Below are 21805 nucleotides of genomic sequence, written 5' to 3' on the forward strand. Positions count from 1 at the left end.
ATTTTCAAGGACAGAAGCCATTTTCCTACACTAATATTTCCCTTCTTTAGAGCAGCAGAGAGACATCTAACTAATATAATTAGCATAATAAGAATAATTGTGCCAAAGGGCATTTCTCTCAGTAACATACCATGTGTTTTCACAGTGTACCAGGAAGCACTCTGAATTAAGATTCCGGAGACATCAGTTCTAGTGTAAGCTCTGCCACTAACCTAATATATACCTTTCGGCAAGTCACAAAGATTTCTAGGCATCCCTACCTTATTATTTAAAAAATAAAATGAAGAACTACAGGACCAGATTATTTCTACAATTAATTTCAACCATAAAAATCCCATGGTTCCATGAAATGTCTAAAATTGTCTTAAGAATTTAGAGAATCCAGCTATCAGTGGAGACTGGGAGGGCATCCCTGAAGGGAAAGACGGGGCCGCGGGATATGGGCATCCAGGAAGTAGAAACAACAGGATCAAAAGCTGCAGCAGGGAATGCACTTCGAGGGCATTATGCTAAGTAAAAAGTCAGACAGTCCTGGCCAGTTTTTCTCAGTGGTTAGAGCTCGGCCATGGATGGAAGGGCTGTAGGTTCCATTCCCAGTCAAGGGCTCGTACCTGGGTTTTGAGTTTGTTCCTAGTTCTAGTTGGGGTGCATGCAGGAGGCAACCAATCGATGTGTGTCTCTCTCTCATCAATGTTTCTCTCTCTCTCTCTCTCTCTCTCTCTCTCTCTCTCTCTCTCTCTCTCTCTCTCTCTCTCCTCTCTCTCTCTCTCTCTCTCTCTCTCCCTCTCCTTCTCCCTCTCCCTCTCCCTCTTTCTCTTTCCCTCTTTCTTCCCCTTCCTCCTCCCTAAAAATCAATGGAAAAAATATTCTTACAAAATAGAAAATAACTAGGAGGGGCAGGGACCTAATCCAGCCTGGTGATCGGGAAGAATACAAGCAACTGGGCCTGTCTCTCCTTGGTAAAGGGATGTATTCTCCCAGGAAATCAGGGTCATATCCTGATTTTGTTCATACCCTTGTTTTAAAGGTCAGGACACCAATATCTTAGATCCTATTTCGCTTAAGCTCATCCAGTTCCATTACCTCTGATGTGAGCATTGCGAAGAGCAGAGAATGCTAAGAGCAGGACAGGGCACAGAAGAGGGAAGAGGACTGCTGCAGCTCTCAGTGTAACGTGGCAGGAGGGAAGGCTGGGTGCGTAATACATGAGATTTCAGACACTGCATCCCGCTCACCAACATCTCCCAGAAACTCCTCTGCTGAGGATGAGAAGGTCCTACCCAGACTTGAGTCCCTCTAAGCTGGCTCTGTGGGAGCCCAGGACCGCCTCATAAGCCTCGTGTGGAAAGTATGTAAAAGGGTTTCTCCATTACATGCAACTGCAGGTGAATACATCCGAGTGGGAACTATGCTAGCAAAAGAAGGAGTTTAAGTGCCGAATAAACAGAGCAGATGGAACACACTGCAGGATTGGAATAGCAAGAGATTGAAATGAGATCCACTAGGCCAGAGGTTGAAAAATGGGAGTCCACAGGCTAGATTCAGCCACAGGTGGTTATCATTGCCCAAGGAGAATTTTTAAAAAATATTTGAGCCAACATTTAAAAGTAAAATTTTTGCATCAACATCCATACTTGTCTTTTTTAAAAAGAAAATCCTTACCTGAGGATATGTTTTAATTGACTTTTAGAGATAAAGGAAGGGAGCGAGAAACATCAATCGATTGCCTCCACACATGCCCCAACCAGGGATCGAAACTGAAATCCAGGTATGTGCCCTGACCAGGAATCGAACCCACAACCTTTTGATGTACGGGACGATGCTTCAAACTACTGAACCACTCAGCCAGGACCATAATTCTCTTGATAAACTGAAAGCTGATCCCAGTGGGCTTCCTTCGAAGAAGGGGCACATGCTCAATGGGGCATCCCCACCCACCACTAGTCCCTATAACTCCCCCTCAGGGCAATTGCCACACCTCTTTTCGAACCACTGTATCCTTAGCAGAATGCATAGTGCCTGACCCACTGCAGGCATTCAATATTTCTTGGGTTCTGAGCAGAGGAATGGATATTATAAAATGTTAAAAGGATGGCAGGGGGGCATCACATAGATAACAAACTATGAAGTGGGCCTTGACAAATGTGTAGAATTGATTTTATATTTAGAATTGATGGACTACTCATATTGCATTATGCATTGGTCAATAGTTAACCAGATATTTTTTTTGTAAATGGTATTGTTAAAGAAATACCAAACTTTTACCCTTTACATCAGCTCCTGCCCATGGGGTTCTAATATGTTCTCAATGTGTACTTTGCAGATGCTAATTGCCTTTTTATACTCCTGCCGTTTACTGTTATAATATTTTCTGTACTTACTTGTTTACTTGAAAAAAATTTAAACTCTTTCACATGCTTGACCTTTACCTTTTCATTCTGAGATAAAGCTACTTGTAAAGATGCCTGAAATTGGACTAAGTCGTTCAATAAATCTTCATCTATCAGTAAGCACTAGAAAGTATAATTTCATTACCTGGTTGAAGCTCATTCTTTCTTCCTTCTTTAGTAGATTGAACTAAACTTGCAGCTAATGGGAAAAAAAAATAAGTCATTAGCAAATGCTTCATGCAGTGGCTTGTTCAAGTTTACTATTTGCTATGTGAATTAAGTGAGGGCTCAAAGCATCTGTCAGGGATGATTAAGGAGGAATACCAGGCAATCTTTTTTTGTAAGCAGACTCAACAGATTCTTTATTTCACATCTAATCCCCTAAGAGCTTCTCTTCACAGAAAATCATTGTCATACACTAATCAAATATTGTAAAAATTCAATACTTTGAAACTCAAAAAAAATGTAATTTAGTTCTTGACATGTAGCATTAAAAGAGTTCAACTTACCAAGCAAAGTTCTCTCACTGTTGACAGAGCAACTGACAACTTGCAAGTCTTTCTCGAACGTATAGAGATGCTATTAAAATAAAGCATTTTTTAATTGGGGGTTTTATATACAGATTCCCATTTAGCTATCTACAAAATATCATTGTGGCGAACATTTTACTAAAGAACCCTCAATGAACCAGTTTATTCATACTGAGGAATTTCTGATTATTTTTTAAGAAAAAAAAAATGTGCTATTTCAGCCATGTTTGGCACTGAAACTTAGCAGTGAGGGGCACAGACCTCGGAGCCAAACTAGACCCAGGTTTTAATCCTGACTCTGCCACTTGCTAGCTGTGTGGCTTTGGACAAGTAACTCAACCTTCCTATCCTCCCAACAGTAAAATAGGAATCAAAATGATTCCTATTATCTTATGAAATTGTTAGAAGGATCAAGTGAGATGATCCATATGAAGCACTTAATACAATGTTTGCCATACATAAGCACCCAAATGTTAGTTATTAAAATCACTGAGGTAAAGTTTTAATCAAATTATTTAACATGATATAACTAGCCATGCCTAAGAGACTCACAAGTACATCTCTTATAGGACTCTTGTATTTATTGCATTGGCAAAGTAATCTATCTTTATTTTTATTGTCTTGTTGCTGTTTGAAATTTTGCAAACATTTGTTCCATTTCCTTGAATATTAAAGAAAATGAAAATGGTCACTCAGAAGGAGGATGTGAGGCACAGATTGAGGAACTGGAGACAATTACTTATATTGGGCAAACTTATAAAGTACACTCAGAGGATAAAGAAAATAAAGAGTCTTAGATGTCAGAGGAGAATGGGTTAAGACAGCGGTTCTCAACCTGTGGGTCGCGACCCCTTTGGGGGTCGAACGACCCTTTCACAGGGGTCACCTAAGACCATCGGAAAACACATATATAATTACATATTGTTTTTGGGATTAATCACTATGCTTGAATTATGTTCAATTTGTAACAATGAAAATACATCCTGCATATCAGATATTTACATTACGATTCATAACAGTAGCAAAATTACAGTTATGAAGTAGCAACAAAAATAATTTTATGGTTGGGGTCACCACAACATGAGGAACTGTATTAAAGGGTCGTGGCATTAGGAAGGTTGAGAACCAGTGGGTTAAGAGAAACAATAAATAGTAGAAGTATTAAGAAGGTAATTAGTACCTGCAGGCAAAAAAAGCACTGAGAACACATGAGAATCCTATGGCCAGAAGTTGGTAAAAAAAAACTTGGGGAAGTCAGAACACACTAAATTACAGAAAATGAACTTTGAACAAGAACTAAGAATAAGAAGGCTCCGAATTCATGTGAGAATGTTTGGTTTCCTTTGACTCTTGCTCTAATTGAGGAATTCTAATTTGCAAGTAAGAAGAATCATGGATGTATACACTTCATGTTTAGTGTTTTATCCTTTTAATTATAAAATAACGCGAGCATAATCTCCATATTTAAAACATGTAAACACTACCAAATAAAAAGTCAAAGCGCTCCATTATGCTCACGCAGTCCTAACTCTCTTCTAAAATGAAACATGATGGTAATTTGCTCTTTTTTTAGTCTTCCGGAGTTTTTAAAATGAGTTTTTAATATATATTTATGCACATGTGTAACATAGTTTTCTTGCAATTTTTTAAAACATAAATGGAATGTATTACCCTGGCAACTTGTTTTGTTCATGTAGCAATGTTTTGTGCCAGTGTACATTTTTAGACTTCCTAATCCCTTAACAGTTGTAAATTGTTTTTATATGGGCACCAAATGACTTCCTCCCATTTGCCCCCAAAATTGGACAAGCCTATCACATTATCTAATGCCTTATGTGGGTGGCTTGGGGAAAATTTGAGAAAAGCAGACTAGGTTCTATACCTGGGTCTTTGAAAAGTGAGGTAAGTGAAGGTTAACAGAAGCAGAACGCAGAGCTAGAGGTCACTGTGAGATCCTGAGCTTTTAGGGGCACACAAGCCGTGGAGAGGGCACTGGACTCCCTACATTCCTACAGAATATTGGATAATTGGCCTGAGCCAATTTAGCTTAAATCTCAAAGGACTCAGAGACTTCAGCTGATGTTTTGGTGCAAAAGACTTTGCACTTAGAGAGAGAGAGAGATAATGGTGCTGAGAGAGAGTCAAGGGAGAAGAGAAGAAAGGCAAAGAAATAAAAACTAAAATTTTAGAAAATAAAATGAGAATGTGGATCTAGAAAAAGGAGGCCGAAAGAAGGAAAACTCTAAAAGCAGTAAAGTAACCAATGAGTAATTTATAATCCACGGTGATTTTTACCTCATTTTGTCTGGTCTGGCAATCATATAATCCAAAGACGACATTTCCCTTATCATCCTAAAAAAAATGCAACGAGGTGTTTATTAAATGTCATTGTTTAGAAAGTTAGGATGTTGCAAGTTTTAAAACAAACCTGCAATAAGGCAATCAACGTTGGCAACAAGCACTCTGAAGGCAGCATGCTGTGCCCATCAGAAAGGGACGGAACCTATTTCAGCTCCTCGTCTGGGCTCAAAGTGTAAAATGCATCGAGAGTGTACAGCTCAGTGCGTTTGGGTCACACTGCAGGACTGCGCATGGTGAAGGGGCGAATCTCTTTGTACTTCTATTTATGTAAGAGGACATATATAATGAATATTGGGAGTTGCTATATCAAGGCCATGATGTTCTTATAAATAAAATGTTTTTAATCATACGATTTCTTAAATGCAGCATACTTAGAGATACAACTTAAAACAATAACTTTTTAAGCAAAAAAAAACCGTACAGTGATACAACGGTGCAAAACAAACTGGCCACTGAAATTATTCTTTCATGTTTCTCTACTATAATAAAATTATCAGTAAAGTTAAATTCTCTTTCCTTAAAACACTTAACATTGAATATGCCTTGTTGCCTGGCTGGAGTGGTTCAGCTGGTTGAGCAATGTCCTACTGTATACACCAAAAGGCTGCCTGTTCGATTCCAGGTCAGGGCACATATCTGGGGTGCAGGTTTAATCCCTGGTTGAGACATGTACAGAAGTCACCCGATAGATGTTTCTCTCTCCCCTCCTCTCTTTCTCTCTCTCTCTCTCTATCCCTTACTCTCTCAAGCATGTCCTCAAGTGAGGATTTAAAAAAAGAAAGAAAATACATTGTTAAATAATAATACCTCAAAAATCTGAGCATATATCTAAGTCTAAACACATGATGTAGAATAATCATATTTTACATTTCCTCAAAGATAAAAATTTAACATATTAATTGGGTTTAAACATCTTCTACTGGGCACTTTTTCTCTAGAAAATGGAACTTTTCATTTATTAAAAAAAAATGAGTACTATATCAGACACTATGCACAGTTTTATTTTATTTAAAAAAGACTGAATTTAAATCACCCCATTGAATCTCCAAAAATAAAAGAAGTGACATATTAAAGGTTAAATGTCAACAAGAATTATTTGTTACCCCTCAGTAAAACAGAGCATAAAATTTTAAAAACAGACTACAAATGGTTAATAGTAAATTTTATTCTATGTATATGTTACCACAATGAAAAAGAGAGACATAGACATACCTTATAGGTATAGATTATGTTTCCATTTCTTTCAACATTTAACACACGTAAGCTCTCATAATTATTTTCTAAAACACCTGAAAGACAATAATAATAAGTTAATACCTAGCAGGAGATGTTTAAGAGCATATCTAACAAATATACATATATATATATGTATGTGTATGTGTATGTATGTGTGTGTGTGTATATATATATGAAAAGCCAAGTACAAAGAATACATACTGATGATTCTATTATATAAAGTTTAAGAACAGGCAAAGCTAATCTATTGAATGAGAGGTCAGAATAGTAGTGACCGTTAAGGAAGAGGGAAGGAGTAGTGATTGGGAGGTATATCAGGAGCCCTCTGAGGTGCTAGCATGTTGTATATACTGCTATGCTCACTGTGTAATAGCTCACTGAGCTGTACACTCTTGTCCTGTATACTTTTCTGCATGTATGTTATACTTCGATCAATTTTAAGCACTATTAGCTTTTGCTTTATGTATGTTATTCATTAGGGGCATAGAAATGTAGAACTGCTATTGCTTCCTGGTGGATTAACCTGTCAGAAACTCAGCAGAGCTGTCACAGTAGCAGATTACAGCAAAAAGCTAATAAGAGCAAATAACAGTCAAGCCTTTAACACTTACTGTGATTGTAAAGCAAAAGGTTAAACCAGAGAAAACACCCCTTCCCAGTCTGTTTCCCCATGAAATGGATGGCGGATCAGGCAGATCAGCAGAGAAGTGGGGATCTCTCACTGCTCAGGGGGCCTCCAACAAAAGGCTCCTCAGCATTGTGGACCCAAGGGCTCAGGGAAGGAGGGGGGAGAAGAGCTAAGCATGGAAAAGCACTGAGTACTGAGTCAAAGGGGAGAAAAAGTACCTTCAAGGTTCCGCTCCTTTTCCTGCTCAGGTGGTTTGTGCAGGGTCTCCTACGGAAGACCTCTACTTCAGGTTCCTGCAGAAAACCCTCTGGGCTGGGAATTACGTATAATTTTATGATCCACCAGGAGGGCCTGGGCTGCAACTCCCTTTAGGGACTGAAGGGCCCTGGCCATGCACCAAGTCTGGTTTGGGGAAGGCAGCTTTCCCCCAGGAGGCCTGCCAAGAAAAGCTTTTGTAATTGCATATGGCTGGGCTTGGAAAAAAATCACACATAGGTTTTTAACCAGGAGGTGGGCTAGTCAACTCTTTCATTCATTATAAAATGTCTTTTAACTTTAAAAATTCTTTTTACTGTAAAGACTACTTTTTCTGATATCAGTATAGCTACATCAGCTTTTTTTTTTTTTTTTGTTTTGTTTTTTTTTTTTTTTTTGGTTAGTGCTGACATATAACTTTTTCTATCCTCTTATTATTACTCTTCTTGTATCTTTATATTTAAGCTGTGTCTTAAGGTAGTATCCTTTAAAGTATGTAATCTATTTACACTTAATGTAATCACTGATATAGTGGGTTTATATCAGGCATTACTATTTATTTTCTGTGTCACTCAATAATTTTATTCTGTCCTTCCCTTCTAGTTTAATTGCAGTTTTATTATTTCAGTCTCTGACCTATTAACTTGTCAATTACATATGTAGTCTGTTGCTATTCTTTTTTCTTAAATTTATCTTTATTTTTTAAATTTATCTTTATTGTGCCGAAACCGGTTTGGCTCAGTGGATAGAGCGTCGGCCTGCGGACTGAAAGGTCCCAGGTTCGATTCCGGTCAAGGACATGTACCTGGGTTGCAGGCACATCCCCAGTAGGAGGTGTGCAGGAGGCAGCTGATCAATGTTCCTCTCTCATCGATGTTTTTCTCTATCTCTCTCCCTTCCTCTCTGTAAAAATCAATAAAATATATTTTTTTAAAAAAATTATCTTTATTGTTGAAAGTATTAGAGATGTCCCCCTTTCCTCCCCCATTAACCCCCTCCCCCTGGCTCCTGCCTCCTCCCCAGGCCTTCACCGCACTATCGTCTGTCCATGGGTTATGCATATATGCATATAAGTTCTTTGCTTAATCTCTTCCCACCCCCACTCCTTCCCTCAGTCTGTTACATGTTTCAATGTCTCTGGATCTATTTTGTTCATCAGTTCATCACATATAAATGAGATCATAGGATACTTGTCTTTCTCTGACTAGCTTATTTAGCTTACTAGAGGCCTGTTGCACGAAGAGATTCATGCAATAGGCCTTCCTTTCCCCTGGCTGCTGGCACCAGTTTGCCTCCGGCACCCAGGGCCCAGGCCTTCGCTCTGGCCAAATTCTGGCCGGAGCCAGCCTCAGAAACGTCAGGCTTTGCTGCCCCTCCGGCCCCGGAAACATCAGGCTTCGCTGCTCCGCCAGCCCCATAGCCAGGACGCCTCGCTGCTCCACCAGCCCCGTAGCCGGGAGACATCACTGCTCCACCGGCCCCAGAAACATCAGGCCTCGCTGCTCTGCTGGCCCCAGAGCCATGAGGCCTCGCTCCACTGCTTGGAGCCTAAGTATGCAAATTAACCGCCATCCTTGTTTGTGGTTAATTTGCATATCATGCTGATTAGCCAATGGGAGGCATAGTGAAGGTACGGTCAATTACCATGTTTGTCTATTATTAGATAGGATTCTCCAGGTCTCTCTATGCTGTCTCAAAGGGTAAGAGATCCTTCTTTTTTCTTTTTTTTTTAATATATTTTATTGATTTTTTTACAGAGAGGAAGGGAGAGAGATAGAGAGTAAGAAACATCGATGAGAGAGAAACATCGATCAGCTGCCTCCTGCACACCTCCTACTGGGGATGTGCCCGCAACCCAGGTACATGCCCTTGACCGGAATCGAACCGGGGACCTTTCAGTCCGCAGGCCGACGCTCTATCCACTGAGCCAAACCGGTTTCGGCAGATCCTTCTTTTTAACAGCTGCATAGTATTCCATTGTGTAAATGTACCACAGCTTTTTTTTACCCACTCAACTACTGCTGGGCATTTGAGCTGTTTTAAGATCTTAGCTATTGTAAATTGTGTTGCTATGAACATAGGGGTGCTTATATCCTTTCTGATTGGTGTTTTGGGATTCTTAGGATATATTCCTAGAAGTGACATCACTGGGTCAAATGGGAGTTCCATTTTTAATTTTTTGAGGAAACTCCATTTTGTTTTCCACAGTGGCTGCACCCGTCTGCATTCCCACCAGCAGTGCACTGGGTTTCTGTTTTCCCCACATCCTCCTCAGCACTTGTTTGCTGATTTGTTGATAGTAGCCATTCTGGCAGGTGTGAGGTGATACCTCACTGTCATTTTAATTTGCATCTCTCTGATTATTAGTGACTTTGAGAATTTTTTCATGTGTCTCTTGGCCATCTGTATGTCCTCTTTGGAACCAAGAAAGACCCCAATAGCCATAGCAATCTTGAAAAAGAAGAACCAAGTAGGAGGGATCACAATACCAGATATCAAATTATACTACAAATTCATTGTAATCAATACAGCCTGGTACTGAAACAAGAACAGGCATATATATATATATAATGGAACAGAATAGAGAGGCCAGAAACTGATCCAAGCCATTATGCTATTCTTTTATTAGTTACCCTAAAGATTATAACATGAACCCTTAACTTATTATGCTTTAATATTATGTGGTGCCATGAAATTTGAATCAACTGAAACTTTCACACATTGCTAATGGGACTATACATTGAAAAACTGGCAGCATACACTGAAATTGAACATAGATGGCTCAGCAACTGCACTTGTACATATATCCCAACAGAAATATATACATATTTTGAAAGATAACACATCCCGTGGATAGCCAAACCGTGGAATATTATGCAACAATAAGAAATAATTTGCTATAACATACAACATAAATAATTGACCAAAAGAAGCCCAGATCCTATCCTCTCCCAAAAAAATATCATAAACTGCATGATCTAATTTATACACAAGTTCCAAAAAAAAGGCAAAATGAATCTATGGTGCTAGATGAGTGATAGCGTGAAAGGAGCACGAGTGGGACCTTGGGAGTTTATTCGTGTTCTCTTTCCTGCTCGGAGTGCGAGGTGCCTGGGTGTTTCACTTATGATCTGTGTACTTTTCTGTTGGAAAGCCATATTTTAATGGAGGATATAAAGATTCCTAACATAATACATTTAACATGAAGGTTAACTGAGTATCATGTTTCTTCTAAAATTTTAGGCTATTTCTTCCAACTCTATAGTTAGAGGACTTAAATACCAATAGATACAACATCTATAATTATCATTATTGATTAAAGAGAAATATCTCTTTCCCCAATTTCCTCAAAATTAATTGCTTTAACTTGACTCATTTTCCTCACACATGAATAGTGTTTTAGGCGTTAAATATTATGACAAGTTCCAATATTTAGACAAAACATATGCAAAATACCCTATAACTCATAGCAAATTTCAGTTTGCGTTTCCGATTAAAAAGGAAAAAATAAGGTTAAAAAAATAAAGATAATTGGGGAGCTGGTCCCCTGCACCAGAGCTGGAGGTGGGAACCATTTAGAGACAAAGCATACATTTCATTGAGAATTTAGGAATCATCCTGAGAGCTCGCTTCCCTCCTGACAGGAAGAAGTTGCATGATCTTCTGGGGGCAGGACAAAGAAAGGAGAGAAGTGTTTTTTATACATGGTACACATACTGTTCAATGTATACTGGGCTGTCAGACACATTTCCCACTGATTAAAAATATAAGCTTCCTGCCCTGACTGGTTGCTCAGTGGTTAGCAGCCGTGGGCAAACTACGGCCCGTGGGCTGGATCCGGCCCGTTTGAAATGAATAAAACTAAAAAAAAAAAAGACCGTACCCTTTTATGTAATGATGTTTACTTTGAATTTATATTAGTTCACACAAACACTCCATCCATGCTTTTGTTCCGGCCCTCCCGTCCAGTTTAAGAACCCATTGTGGCCCTCGAGTCAAAAAGTTTGCCCACCCCTGGGTTAGAGCGTCAGCCCGCAGACCACAGGGTTACAGATTATTCCGGGTCAAGGGCACATACCTCAGTTGCAGGTTCAATCCCCCGGGACCCCACCAAGGCCACATGGGGGAGGCCACCAATCGATGTGTCTCTTTCACATTAATGTTTCTCTCTCTCTCTTTCTCTTCCTACCCCACTCCTCCCTCCCTTCCACTCTCTCTAAAAATCAATGGGAAAAATATCCTCAGGTGAGGATTAAAAAAAAAAATAAGCATAATTATTTGGTCTCTTAGAAGAATAACATGATTCAATCAGATTGCTACTCAATAGCACTTCACAATTTTCAGAGTTCTTATTTCTATTTCATCCACACTATGTAAGGTATTATAGGTCCATTGTAATGATAAAACAATTGAGTTTAAATAAGGTTAAGACACTTATGGCCAGTATCATACATGGAAAAAAGTGGCACAGACTAAATTCAAACCTTAGAAAATGGTAAAGAGAATGAATTAAATTTCCTGTACCACACTTACAATGGGAAAATGGATAATTACTGAAAAGTCCTTTTGCAGTAGATTTTGTGGACATCTAAGGAGAATTTCAGTGAGTTTCTTTTCGCCCTGCACATGACTCAAAACTTCTGGAATGCAATGAGTCAATACTTTGAGCAGTGTTTCTTTTTCTTTCAAGATTTTAAAGATAATGAGAGACTTTTTCCAAAATACACTTAAAAGGTTTCAGCTAAGATAAGAAACTCCTTGACAAGAAATCTTGCTAAGAAAATCCAATTTCCGCCCTACCCGGTTTGGCTCGGTGGATAGAGCGTCGGCCTGCAGACTGAAGGGTCCCAGGTTCGATTCCGGCCAAGGGCACGTGCCCGGGTTGCGGGCTCAATCCCCAGTGGGGGGCGTGCGGGAGGCAGCCGATCAATGATTCTCTCTCATCATTGATGTTTCTATCTCTCTCTCCCTCTTCCTTCCTCTCTGAAATCAATAAAAATATATTTAAAAAAAAAAAAAGAAAATCCAATTTCCTTGCAAAAGCACATCTATTTTTCAAATCACTAAAAAATTACAGAGAAGACTATTCTCCAAAAAGTACAGATCACAACAAATGGTATATGCTTATTCCTTTAAACCACTAGTTCTCAACTCTGGCTGTGCACTAGAACCATCCTGAGAGCTTTTGAAAGAACATTAATCCCCAAGCTCTACTCCAAAATACTCTGATTTTATTGGGCTGGTGAGGGGCCTCGTCTCCAGTGTATGTGTTGCTAAGTTCCCCAGGGGATTCTAATGTGCATCGGGGTTGGGAACCACTAAACTACATACAGGGGGTCCCCCCCCAAAAATGTATTCACACTCTGAATAATTATAAAGGCAATGTTTATTAAAATACATTTCATTTTCAAAATGTAATAGAATCAGCTGTTAAAGTGTGAATACATTTTTTTGGGGCACCCTGTATTTATAATATACAGGAGTGGGCAAAAGTAGGTTTACAGTTGTGAGTATATGAAATAGTTTTTCTTGTATTATTAATTATTGTATTATTTTCCAGATGAACAACTGTAAGTGTACTTTTGCCCACCCTTGTATATTAAATAATATTCATTATATAGCATAACTAGGACTAGCTTATAATGTAACCATGTTAGACAGTTGAAAGAAATAATAAAAAGAATACCTTCAAGGGTCTGTTAGGTAGTAATAACTGCAGTTTAAATAATCCTGCAGGGATGTACAAGGTTCACATCTCAAAAACATTTGAATTAGACAAACTGGACATTGTGGGAAATTCGGAGACCAACGTCTCAACACACACCATTAACACAACACACATCGGAGCCCTTCTTCCCCAGATTAGTTGCTCATGTTTTAGGCACACCCTTTTAAAAGAACTATTTAATAACCTCTCTGCTTATTCATCCTGACTCTTCTCCCAGTGGTTCATCACCGGAAAGTCCAGAGGAGGAAGTTTAGCAATTTCAAATGAGGAAATGAGGTTTCACCTTACATAAAGACTCAGTGCTCATGAAGAAAAAAAAAAAAATGTAGCATTTTGATTGATAAGACGCTTGCATAAATAAACATACTAAAGAAAAGGAGAGTACCTAGATATTAAAGGTGTTGGCAAGTCATTACTCATGGAAAATTGAAGCTGGTTTGCCTAATTCACATAAATCCTCAGGCTCACAGTGACCAGATATTATAATTCCTAAACTTATGAAGTGAACACCATTATATGATTTAAAATTCAAATTATGAATAAAAATGAGACAAGGCAAGGATAGGGTGATTGTTAAGAAGCAATAAAAAGATAGGAAAAGGAGAAAAGGAGACTAGGGAGGGAAAAGGAGAGACAGTGCTGAGAGGACAGTAAAACGAAGAATGATTAAGAAGCCAGAAAAGGAGGCCCGTGTCTACGTGGAAACCGTGATGTGTGACAGAGTGTCTTTGCTGTCACTGAGAAGTGGCAGGGCTATTTGGTTAGTGATTCTACAACAATTAGCTACTAACGTGGAAAAACAATAAAACTGGATTCCTATATCATAAATTTCCGTATGGATTAAAACAAAATATGAAGAGAAAAAGCTATAGTAGAAGTTAATGTAAAAATGTCTTCACGCCTACTGAATAGGGGAGGATTTCTTTTAAAGATTCTCAAAAAGCATAAACCACAAAGGAAAAGACTCATAAATTCGACTACTAAAATTAATTGTTTATCAAAGGTACCGTCATGAACTTAAAAAAAAAAAGTAACATTGAGAGAAAATATTTGCAACATACATGATGAATAAAAGACTAGAATCCAGAATACATTTTTCAAAAACCCTTAAAAATAAATTTGAAGAAAAACACCACACGATGAAAAAGTGGACATAAGAATGACAGGCATCTCATGAAAGGGGAAACTCAAATGGCCAATCAATATATAGATACTTAACCTCAGACAACAATTAAATAATATTTAGACCCACCCATTTGACAAAAACATCTCAAATATGGAAATATTAAGAGCTTGTGAGGATACAGAATACCAAAAACATCTCTATACTACAAATGGGGTTATTAGTAAGTTCCACTACTTTGGAAAGTAATTTGGCACTACCCAGGAAGAATGAGGATGTGCAGAGCCTATCTATGACTCAGCAACTCCCCTGTCAGACATCCAGCCGAGAGAAGCTTGCACACTGTGCACCAGGCCACAGCCACAAGGGTAGTAAAAGCACTGACTGTGACAGCACATCCCAGAAACCTCCCAGACGTCGCCAACAAGACAAGGGGGTGAAGGGCAGATGGGTTCTCGAGGAAGCGGTCTGAGACCGTTTGGTATCCGGCGTGTTCGTGAGGGAGTGCTGAGTAAAGTGGGACTCAAACATGCAGGAGGAAGGAGAAGCCAAGATGCAATGGAGGCCCATTAGCTTTAGGCGACCTCAGGGTCCTCCACCGGGGAACCCGTAGAACTGAAACGGATGGTCAAAGTTGTCCTATTTTAAGTCAAAATGGCCAGGCCTTTATACCCCACCTCACACGCTAATTAGAAGTGGTCCACACCCAAAAGGTCAGTCAGCCCTCTGTCAGAGCAATCCCTGAAGGTCTGGCAGCAGAAGACTATCTGCTGACCACTCTCACAGCACCTGGGACAAGTTCTTCCTTGAAAAGAGGATCTAATGTTCACCATATTGCTGTATACTCACACGATGGAATACTATATAGCAGTGAACATTAATGACCTAAAGCTACAGCAGTCAACATGGATAAATCTCACAATATTGAGAAGAAAAAGAAGAAGAAAAAAATACAGATCGTTTGCTTTCATTTATTTAAAATTCACAAACAAGCAAAATTAACTGCGGGGGTGGGTTTTGAGCTACCACCCACTGGTAATTATCAGTAGTAACAATTTCTGTCAGAGACATGAAAATTGAATCTCGAGTCTTGGCACCCCTCTCTGCCCTATTGCCTCCTACCAGGGACTAACAGAGCCCCTTGAAGGTGCTTAACAGTTATTGAAGAATAAGTTCAGTAATCAGTCACCTGTTCCTTCAAGCTAGGGTCTGAAAACTACCTGCACTGCAGTCACCTGGGCAGCTGTTCTATAAAAAATTACCAATATTTTCCTTAGGGAAAATTACATATGGGTTAAAACTATAATTAAGATGAAAGGGATGTTAAAATATAAAAGTTTAAATGGTCATTACCTCTGGGAGATGAGGGATAGAGAGAGAAAAAGGATCCGATAGGGGACACAAGAGCCGCTCAAAGTCTTGATATTTTTCTGTTTTTAAGGTGGGCCTATGGTTTTGTTTTGTTATTGTTACTATTTATAGCTTACGTGTATTAAAATATTCTTTTGGATAATTGTTTTAATTTTTAAAAGAACAAATATTTTCCTCATTTATTTCAGGAGAACCCATTTTCCCAAAGTTCAACCCAGAACCAGGAGATGCTGTAACCAAATCTGGTCTCCTTACTCCTTGACTCCTGACTGATTAAAAAAGGGAATTTCCATGGTTAGCCCTGGCTGTTTTGCCAGGAATATGTCATACTTCACCAGTGCTACCAAGCTCCACTATGAAATCTTCAATTGTATTTGTTGATGTAAAAAATCTTAAAGCTTCAAATTTAGATAGCAAGTGTGCAGGCAGGAGACATTACAATGGTATAATTATTCACAATTTACATTTGAAAAGCTGCGACTTTGAAAGGAAAATAATTTGCACAATGTGTGAAGTAATAGCTGTGCTAGAAATAAAATGGAATCCCAGACTCTCCCGCCAGTGCTACAAATTACAGCAGAAGAGAAATTAACTGGGGGGAAGGTTTTGAGCTACCACCCACTGGTAATGATCAGTAGTAACAATTTCTGTCAGTATAACACTAATATCTTGCTAAGGTGCTCTGAAACAGCAAAAAATTACCAATATTTTTAAAAATCTGGTATTTTTAGTAAGTTTACTTTCTGAGGCCCCAACTTTCTGTTGTTTAGTGGAGTGTCAATACACAAATTTCTATTTCTTCACAGATGAGTAAAAGACACAAGGAAGCCAAAATCTAACTGGCTCACACAGAGATTTTCAATCAAAACACACATTATGGGAACATAAGACTGTGGCATTTCACACTTCATCTAACTTCTCCTTTGCAGACATCTGCCATTTAGCTATGTAAGGTGGATGTTCAGAGAAAGGACCACTTTGGGGTGGAAAGCACTTTGGAGCTGCCTGCTGTATTTTTAAAAGGTAAACCATCAAAAGCTCTTTGATATTCAGGTGACTTTTTTTTAATGTCCCCCAAAGTGAGAAGTTTTGCTAATAATGACACTAGTGACTAGTCATTAGTCAACTCACTAGTCAAACTCAAGCCTTGAGCTACAAAAACATGGCTCCTTATTTGGAACTAACAGCCAATAGGCCAAGACAAGGAACCCTACAAATATTCCACTGAAGCCTCAGGACAGTGTGAAGCTATAAGGAAAGGATAGACACCTTCCACCAGAATTAAGGAGAAAGGAGTTGTATAAATGGGTAATTTGAGAGTCCTTCCCAAAAAGTGTCCTCCAGCAGTCTACAGTATCTAATAGGGGAGACTGAGAGACAAGCACAGTTGGGATCCAGGGGTCTCACTTCTTTGAAGCTGAATGTAAGCCCTGAAGATGCACCATTGTACTCGTACACAACACACTTCTTACACACACATACACACACACACCCCGCCTGGGAAATCACAGCGTTCCCCTTTAACGTTTTGATTGGTCCATGCTGGGAAGGTTCAAACGTCACTTTTCTCTCTCTCTCTCTCTCTCTGGTCAAAATCAAAACAAAGGATTTTTTGGTGAAGGGAGAGGTCTCAGCTGCCAGGATTGTATTCCGACCGCCCCGAGGAAGCTGGGCAGGAAACCTGAGCATCCATCGGCTGCCTGAGGCCGCCCTGGCTGCCGGTGGCGGGCTGGGCGCTGCTTTGGAAAACAGCGCGCTGTCGGCTCACGGCTCTCCGCTGAGGGCGGACCCCCGGCCTCCGGCACTTCACCCCCAAAGCCGCACGTCCCCTAGATCACAGACCCTGTTCCCACGGATGCAGGAGCGCGTCGCACCTACGTGGGGACAACCCGTGCCACTAAGTATTTATCTGCGTTTCTTGGGGGCCGTGATTCTTTTCTTCCTCAGCGCCAAGAACTTCCAGGCGCCCCTGGTCTGGCCAGAGCCCCGGGGGTGCTGAACCTTCCTGCCCCGGCAGGTGGGATGCGAATGGAGCGTAAGGAGCCCCCCTGCCCGCGCCCGCAGCCTGGGCCAGGGAGCGCAGCCCCGCCGCGGCTCCCGCACGCCTCCCGCGCATGAGAACCTGCTTAGTGCCCCAGGGCCCCCGCCTTGCTGCTGAAGGTGAATTACTCCGGCAACGAGCTAGCGGGAGGCTGGAGGACTCGCTAGAAAAATCAATGCATCCCAGGGGCGGCCCCTCCGACGGCCACCCAGCGGCCGGGGTGAGGGTTGGCACAGCCCGGACTCCAACGGGGGAAGCTCATGCCCGGGGCGCTGACCTTCCCAGGTTGGCGGGGGCCCGCCGGCTGCCCACGCCCTTCCGGCCTGGTCCGGGCCCACCACCCGCCTGGGAGCGCCCGAGGATGAACGGCTGGCTCCCCGCCCGCCCGCCCCGGCTCCCCGCCACCCCGGACGCGCGCCGCCAGCACCTGCGCCGCCTCCGCGGACCCCAGCGCCCGCCGCCCGCTGCGCTCGCAGCCACGGAAGCACGTCCTTTCCGAGATCGAAGTCGGTGACCAGACGGAGAGCCATGGCCGGGACGCGGCCACGGGGCAGCTCTGGGGCCCCGCACCGCGGGCATTCCCGGCTCTGGGTTCGCCGCCGGGTCCCTCTCCCCCTGCGCCCGCCCCTCCTTCCTCTCCCCGCCCCGCTAGCCGGCAGCTTTCGGTTCTGCCTGGTCCCGGCTGAGAAGCCCCAGCACCGCCTCCTCCCGGCCCACGCCGAGCACCCGAGCTGCGAGCTGGACATGCAGGGCCGGGGGGCGGGGGGGGGGGGGGGGGGGCCGAGGCGCCGGGACCAGGCCCACCGGCCTGAACCTCAAGGTGCACCCTCCGGGCGACGCACAGAAAGGGCTGAGGATCTGGGGGTTTTTAAGGGCTTTGCAGGAGATGTGGCTAAACCAATGGTTTCCAAACTGTTGCACATCAGGTGTGGGCACCAGGCACCTTCCTTCCTTCCTTCCTTCCTTCCTTCCTTCCTTCCTTCCTTCCTTCCTTCTCTCTCTCTCTCTCTCTCTCTCTCTCTCTCTCTCTCTCTCTCTCTCTCTCTATTTATTTATAATCCCCTGGTGATTCCACTTTGCAGTCAAGTTTGGAACCCACTTGGCTAGACGTGTTAGTAACTGGGTCTTCTGAGAAGGTTCAAGTTCATGGCAGGGGCAGAGGTGAACCGCATTTGGGGCCTACTGGACCCAGTTTCAGGGTAGTAATGTCTTAGTAGTGTAGGTAGTTAAGTAGCAGCAGGAATCGTGTGAATAGGATGCTTCTATTTAAGAGAGATAATGGAGACACCAGAAAGGGCTAATCAGCTTAACATAGACAGGTGTCTGTTTATGGGTTTCCTACCACTGGCTTCAGTGAAGCTGAATTGTTTAGGATTCTCTCTGCAATTGGCCTTTCAAAAGGTGCTCTCATTCTTGTGGGGGCACCTCCTCATCCCCATCATCACAACTATATCCAGTGTTTTCTGAATCTCCTCACAGCTTTCTTTTCATTCCTGCCCACAGCATCCTAAGTTTACTGCCAGCTCCAAACATCAGCTTATCCCATGGCCATCTTATCCTGAACATCAACACCAGGTTATTACTCACCCTAAAACAAAGCTGTCCTCGCGTCCCTATACAGAGACCGTGAGTCGCAGCTGACAACCCCAGAATAAAGTGCCTACGCTTTACTGAACCCTTCCAGTCTTTCACCCAGAACTTCAGCTCCAGGCTAACCTGACTTACAGAGCCCCTCTGATTCTACCCTCTATCCTTGGAGAGAAATCACCAGGCTCTTCGAACCTGGATCCACAAAGCCTTCTCACAACTGCAGCCCACAGCAACCTTCCCAGCCTAGAGGGATAGTCCCCAGTACACCGCATATACGTCTTGAGACATGAAAATTGAATCTCGAGTCTTGGCACCCCTCTCTGCCCTATTGCCTCCTACCAGGGACTAACAGAGCCCCTTGAAGGTGCGCAACAGTTATTGAAGACTACGTACAGTAATCAGAAAAAATCTTTGTCACCTGTTCCTTCAAGTTCAGGTCTGAAAACTACCTGCATTACAGTCACCTGGGGAGCTGTTTTATAATGCAGACTCCCGGGCTCAAGTCTAGACCTGGGCAAGATCCCAACATGTTCCTTTTTGCCAGAGCCTCAGCTGATTCTTGGGCTTGCTGTGGTTTAATAACTACTCTAAATAAAGGTTAAAGAGGGGTTTGAAGATGGCGATGGGATAAGTGGATCTTTTTTTTGCACCTCCTCCCAGAACCAAAACTGGAAATAAAACTAAATTGGGGAACATTCACCCTGAATTACCAGTTGAAGACTACTTGAAGAGGAGACTTTTAACAAGGAGGAGCAGAAAACTCCTCAAGGCTGGTAAGAAGGGTGGGGTTGCAAGAGCAGCCCAGACCCCAGGCTGGGCTCCCCAACCCGGAGCATGAGATCAGAGCTGATTACATCAGCCCACCTAGCCCTGAAAGCCAGCAGGGCTTCTATCCACCAGGGAGAGATGGAGCCTGCCAGATGCAAAGCCACTTTAAAAAAAACAACAAAAAATAAAACCAGCACAGAATTTTCGTTTGAAGCCACTCACTGAGGCTTAAGGAGAGGGGAGGCAATGAGGAGAGTCAGGGGTGGGAGACATTGCAGGAAGACGTGAAAGAGGGCCAGCTGGGATATGGGTGCTCAGTGATAAGGGCATACCACAGCCTCTCCCAACAGCAACAGCCTGGGCAAAGGCAATTACCCCACCCTCAGGGATATAGCTTGACCCCTGTTGAGGAGGCAGCAAAAGAGGCCCAGCCTATGGTTCTGGCCAGTCTCAGAGGGCATCAGTGACTGGCTTTGAGGTCCGGCCATTTCCCCCACTTTCCCGGGAACCTGACTGGTGCTTCCTCCTCATGGGAGAGTGATGATAGAAACAAGGAAATGGCCACCTGAAATGACACACTAGACCTGATGGATTTGATGCTTACAGAACATTTCATCCCAAAGCTGCAGCATATACATCCTTCCAAGTGCACATGGGACATTATCAAAGATAGACCACATGGTTGGACACATAGAAAGTCTTCACAAATTCAACAAGATTTAAATCATATCAAGCATCTTCTCAGATTACAATGGCATGAAACTAGAAATCAACTACAAAGACATTCAAACACATGGAGGCTAAATAGCATTTTATCAAACGATGACTGGATTACCGATGAGATCAAGGAAGAAATTAAAACCTTCCTGGAAACAAATGAAAATGGACATACAACAATCCAAAATCTATGGGACACAGTGGAAGTAGTCCTGAGAGGGGAGCTCATAGCACTAAGGGCCTACCTCAAAAAACAAGAAAAAGGCCCTCCTTGGTTTGGCCCAGTGGATAGAGCATCGGCCTGCAGATTCTGGTCAAAAGCAAGGGCACATACCTTGGTAGCAGGCTCCTCCCTGGCCCAGGCCCTGGTCCAGGCTTGTGCAGGAGGCAACCAATTAATGTGTTTCTCTCCCATTGGTGTTTCTCTCTGTCTTTCCCTCTCTCTTTTAATCTCCCTAAAAATCTATGGAAAAACATCCTCAGGTGCGGATTAAAGAAAAAGCTCAAATAAACAATCTAACCCTACAACTAAAAGAATTAGTAAGAGAACAAGAAAAGCAGAAGGAAGGAAATAATTAAGATCAAATAGAAAATAAATAACCTAGAGACTAAATGACAATACAAAAGATCAACCAAACCAAGAGCTGGTTCTTCAAAAATATAAAAAACATTGATGAACTTTTAGCCAGACTTATCAAGAAACAAAGAGAAAGGACCCAAATAAAACCAGAAATGAAAGAGGCAAAGCAACAAATGATATCACAGAAATATAAAGGATTGTAAGAATATACTATGCCAACAAATTGGACAATCTTGAAGAAACGGATAAATTCCTAGAAATTGAAAAAAATCCTAGAAACAAACAATCTTCCAAAACTCAATCAGAAAGAATCAGAAACCTGAATAGGCCAATAACAACTAATGAAATTGAAGCAGTAATCAAAAAATTCCCAGCAAACAAAAGTTCTGGACCAGAAAGCTTCATAGGCAAGTTTTACCAAGCATTTAAAGAACTAACACCTATCCTCCTCAAACTATTTCAAAAAATTTAAGATGAGAGAAGACTT

At 41.8% G+C, this 21805-nt stretch overlaps 1 protein-coding gene across 4 annotated transcripts in view; it reads right to left on the bottom strand.

Moving 5' to 3' along the window:
- LOC118666040 (gamma-secretase activating protein) overlaps positions 1-18280 on the bottom strand; it is a 74822-nt gene extending 56542 nt beyond the window's left edge. For 3 of the 4 annotated variants that reach the window (XM_036327627.1, XM_036327628.1, XM_036327626.1), the window contains exons 1-5: positions 18091-18280; positions 6494-6570; positions 5216-5272; positions 2900-2969; positions 2536-2589 (exon numbers count right to left, since the gene is read on the bottom strand). In XM_036327627.1, coding sequence (XP_036183520.1) covers positions 2536-2589; positions 2900-2969; positions 5216-5272; positions 6494-6570; positions 18091-18193 — 361 coding nt within the window. In that variant the 5' untranslated portion in view covers positions 18194-18280. Of the gene's footprint in view, positions 1-2535; positions 2590-2899; positions 2970-5215; positions 5273-5348; positions 5588-6493; positions 6571-18090 lie in introns of those variants that run through there. The other variant, XM_036327629.1, reaches the window with a different exon arrangement.
- Positions 18281-21805: the final 3525 nt, after the last annotated feature.

This window comes from Myotis myotis, unplaced genomic scaffold, assembly GCF_014108235.1.
Source record: "Myotis myotis isolate mMyoMyo1 unplaced genomic scaffold, mMyoMyo1.p scaffold_m19_p_11, whole genome shotgun sequence".
Lineage (NCBI taxonomy): Eukaryota > Metazoa > Chordata > Mammalia > Chiroptera > Vespertilionidae > Myotis > Myotis myotis.